This window comes from Asparagus officinalis, chromosome 4 (genome assembly GCF_001876935.1).
Source record: "Asparagus officinalis chromosome 4, Aspof.V1, whole genome shotgun sequence".
Classification (NCBI taxonomy): Eukaryota; Viridiplantae; Streptophyta; class Magnoliopsida; order Asparagales; family Asparagaceae; genus Asparagus; species Asparagus officinalis.
Genome location: NC_033797.1, coordinates 54,569,489 through 54,574,140, shown reverse-complemented (window position 1 = coordinate 54,574,140; position 4,652 = coordinate 54,569,489). Strand labels below are relative to the sequence as shown.

General features: G+C 37.4%; 1 protein-coding gene across 1 annotated transcript; it reads left to right on the top strand.

The window, feature by feature from the left end:
* Nucleotides 1,143-4,289, top strand: LOC109838737. The gene is made up of 4 exons (XM_020407160.1): nt 1,143-1,450; nt 1,906-2,526; nt 2,776-3,417; nt 3,656-4,289. The coding sequence occupies exons 1-4, from the start codon at nt 1,143-1,145 to the stop codon at nt 4,287-4,289; spliced, it is 2,205 nt and encodes a 734-aa protein (XP_020262749.1).

Below are 4,652 nucleotides of genomic sequence, written 5' to 3'. Positions count from 1 at the left end.
TAAGCATAGTAATGAGAAAAGAAAAAGAAAATTAGAATTCGGGTTGTGATTGGTTTTCCATGAAACTCTGAAGTTACGTGACCTCTTCTCTCTCATATCTCCATCTCCACACCTCACCCCAAATCCCAAAATAGTTTTCAGTTAAATAATCACATACTCCTAGAACTTTTTTAAAGTAATATTCTTGAACTGTAAGAAATCTATGGGTGAGATTTATTTTACCTTTTCACCGTGCTTTTTTAAAGTAATATTCTTGAACTGTAAGAAATCTATGGGTGAGATTTATTTTACCTTTTCACCGTGCTGTTAATTATCTCTGGACTTTGGCGGGGCAGGTATTTTTTTAAAAGGCAATTAAACAAACACCTTGAGTGCTGTTTAAAAATTTGAGGAAGTTGAGAATATGATAACGACCAAAGGAGAAACATAAAAGTTTGAACGGGAGTTCTCGGACTGGCGGTCGTCGTGATGTCAGGTCCAGCCCATCTCTGATCTTATCCTTCGATTACTTTTGTTATTTTTTCTATTTTACCAATTACCACCCGAACAAATTCTTTCTTCTGTTTTATATTAGACTTTTTTTTCTTTTTCTTTTTCATAAGGCTTATTTGCACTTTCATACCTCCAAAGATTTACTTTTCGTAGCTTTGCTATAAGCTGAAGTTTTATTTTGGGGAAAAATGTTTCAAGGCCCCAAAACCAAAAATCGGATGTGGCCCAGCCCCCCCAATTATCTGCCTTAGCCTTCAGCCCCAAAAAATTGCGAAAATTGTGGGCCAGACCCAAAAGCCCATATGTATACATCTAGTGGGTGTATTTTGTTGCTACCTGCCGAAAATGCCCTCATCTCTCTCACTGAGAAAACCGGCTGAATGGGTTCTCTTGTTCGGTCATCTCTCCCAACGCATTTATGACGAAGTGACAGGGGAAAGCGGGGGGGAAAAGCGCGGGCTCCCGCCATTACTGTCTGTTTCATCATCCTTTGTTATAAATTGGTTAGTTTTATCTCTCACTCTCTCATTAATGAAATTAGGGTTTTTTTCAACTGTCTACAGCCCTTTTGCACCTGAAATCCCCTCAATTACTCCTCAACTCCTCATAATTGCCTTCATTACTGTCCTCATAACTTTCAACCACCCCTAATGGCCGTCAATGACTTGATTTGCATGGTTTCTTTAGGCGAGAATGCCATATTCGTGAAGCTAAGTTCGACAACAAGCTTTGATGAACTCCAATTTGATGTGTCTGAAAGATTGAAAGTACCTAAAGAAGCTTTATCCTTTATATTTAAATCTGAGAGGCACCCCAACCTCAGTTTTTCAGTTGACAACGATGATGATTTGAAGTGCATGTTGGAGCACAATCGAAATATTGGTTGTACGGAGATTCACATGCAAGCTGCTGTTAATGTAGAGTGTTCCACTTCAAGGAAAAATCAGATTAGGGAAATGTAAGTAATTAATGAACTCTTTATAACATTGGGTTTTGTGTGATGTAAACATTGTTATTTTTTTCTTCAACTTTCAACCATCCCTTATGGGCATCAAATCCCTCAATGTAAGTTATTAATGATTTGTAAGTAAACAATGAACTCTGTCAGGAACAGGTCTATGTGTGATGATAAGCCAATTGTGATTTCAGGTTTCGATGCTAACTTGGAAAAAAATAGTTGTCATCTCTGATGGTTAGATGTTAACTCTTCATCTTACAGGTTAATTTTCCAAGAGATATGTTAACCTTTACATGAACATGTTAATTGTCGTGGGAACATGGTTAATTTTACACCCAGTTAGTTAACTTTTGTTGTACTATGTTAACTTTGGTCCTACTGCTGTTAACTTAAATTATCAGAAGATAATATAACATATTGTGCATGATATCTCACTGGTTGATTAATTTATGCAGTAGTGATGCCTCTTTGAATGTAGAATATAGTCGTCCTCCTCCAGGAAATGCATCCAATTCAGAGAGAATCCAAAATGATTTCCCGTCTGGTGAGGTTGTAATGAGAGCTGATGATATTCTCAACAACACTTCCAGCATTCCTCAATGGTGGCACACAACATTAACTGAAAAGGGGCAACAATTTGAGACTGTAAACGAATTGAGACTAGCTTTGCAGTACTATTCCATGGCGAAAAAATTTGACTATGAATTTGTAAAGAATGAACCCAAACGTATCCGAGTATGTTGTCGATATAAGGAGACATATGGATGCCCTTGGATGCTCTTTGCATCTCCTGTTAAGTATGGTAAAAGAATTGAAATCAAAAGGTTTGTGAATGAACACAGTTGTGGACAACATGCTAACAATTCAGGGCAATCACGGGCATCTCGTAAATTCATAGCAGCCCAATTGCGACCGGTATTAAAGGCGCGACCTCAAATCCGACCAATTGATGTGCAAAAGGAGTTCCTCACTCGATATGGATTGAGACTTGAATACAGTAAGATATGGTGGGGCAAAGAAAGAGCGCAGGAGGATATGTATGGTGATAGTTATGAGGCTTATGATCAATTAAGATGGTAAATTTTACAGTTATTTTATTAAGTGTACAAATTTTTATCATAGCCGCTTATAGTACAATTGTTAGTTGTTGATTTATCATGCAATATCTTATCCTTAGATGTTTCATGTTAGTTTTCATTGATATGTTCCAACTGTCATTGTGGAATGTTATGTTTTATGAAAACTTGTGAGCTTTTATGTTAATATATTATCCTAATGTTCCAATGTATTATATATGCTTGAGCAGAAGCTACATTGTTGTACAGGTATGAGCAAAAGGTGAAGGAAACGAATCCAGGAAGCTACATATGCATTGACCAGAATGAAGGAAGGTTCAAAAGACTGTTTATATGTTATGCCGCTTGCATCGTTGGTTTCTTAAATGGGTGTAGACCCCTATTATTTTTGGATGGGACCTTTTTGAAAGACAGATACAAAGGCATGCTCCTGAGCGCCATAGCATACGACGGAGACCAAGGGATATTTCCGCTTGCGTATTGTATATGTGATCAGGAAAATGTTGATAATTGGAGATGGTTCCTTCAAGGCTTGTGGTCCATACTGTATGAAAGGTTAGACCCGTACAATCCTCCCCACCAATTGGTAATTATTTCTGATGCCGACAAGGGGATTCGAGAAGCCGTGAGAGAATATTTCCCTGAAGCAATCCACTCACGATGCGTGCTGCACCTAGTTGAAAATTTTAGAACAAAGCTAAAGGATTTGGGATTGAAAGCAAAGGACACACAAGTTTTGGGGAGTTTGCTCCAATCTGCTTGCTATAAATACACTATAGCGGAATGGAACGACTACATGAAGGAAATTTATGAGATGGCTCCAGTCGCATATGAGATTGTACTCTGTTATTCGCCAGAGAAATGGGCGAATGCATTCTTCCCTGGCATCAGGTAATGCATTCATCTTAGATTATGACGTTTTGCAGTTGATGTTAACTATTCTACATATATGTGAATTTTTCTTTCTATAGGTTAACTTTGTCTGATATATGTTAACTTTCAGCAATATATGTTAACACTGATGTTTTTATGTTAACTTTGAGCAGTAAAGGTTAAGTTTTGTTGTTTTTTATTAATTTTATTACATATTGGATGCCCATCATACTATTAATTATTTTGTGCTTTGCAGATATGGTCATGTAACCTCTAATGTTGCAGAATCCTTTAACAGCTGGATACGTGAAGCTCGATTGTTTCGTATCCTGCAAATGGTAGAGCATATCCGAAAACAAATTATGAGTCGCCTGAACAATAGACGGATAATGGCTGATAAGTGGACAAGCTATCTGTGCCCTAAAGCTGAGAAGATTGTTAGAGAAAATATGGAAAGAGGACGTACTTTAGAGGTTAAACAATCTAGAGATGATATATTCGAAGTGCAGTCACATAGAACTACTCACGTTGATTTGGAGAAGAGGACGTGCACTTGCCGAGCTTGGGACGTAACCCGTATTCCTTGTGTGCATGCTTGTGCAGTCATTATTTATATGAAAAGAGACGTATATCAATATTGTGATTGGTTCATGTCCGTAGAAGCGTTTAAGAAGAGCTACGACGAAATATTATATCTCATCCCAAATTATAAGAAGCGGAGTGTGTCCAGGGATGAAATACAGATTTTGCCACCAGTTACCACTAAGAGGAGGGGAAGAAATAAAACAAGACGCATAAACAACAGAACCATTTACAAACGTCCAGTCAAATGTTCTCGGTGCAAAGTTGATGGTCACAATCGAGCAACCTGTAACGAGCCCATCTGGTGACTAGTGTGTTTTTGCATCTTACAACAATACTTTTGTATGAGACGGCAAAGTTGTTTTTAAGTGGTTAAGTATATAGTGGTGGACTTTTGTAATCTGTGATAATGATCGACTAATCATTTTCTTCATGCTAGCAATATCTAAAAGCAAGGCTGAAAGATGTTAACGGATTTGTGATTGTTCATCTTAGATTTTATTAAAAGATTTTGATTTTAAATTGGCCAAATGTCCAACATCTCATTCACTGTTCTAACAGCTAACTGTCCATCATACTGTGCTAACAGGTTCATTACAACGGCTAGTTTCTTGTTCCTTATGCAATATATAATGTGCCCATGGACAAGCTAAATTTAAATGTATGTTCTA

Bases quoted from the DNA above. Each gene is read 5' to 3' on its own strand.
- LOC109838737 (XM_020407160.1), top strand. From the start codon at position 1,143: ATGGCCGTCAATGACTTGATTTGCATGGTTTCTTTAGGCGAGAATGCC. The intron at 2,527-2,775 runs GTAAATTTTACA...ATTGTTGTACAG, and splicing joins GCTTATGATCAATTAAGATG to GTATGAGCAAAAGGTGAAGG. The intron at 3,418-3,655 runs GTAATGCATTCA...TGTGCTTTGCAG, and splicing joins GCATTCTTCCCTGGCATCAG to ATATGGTCATGTAACCTCTA.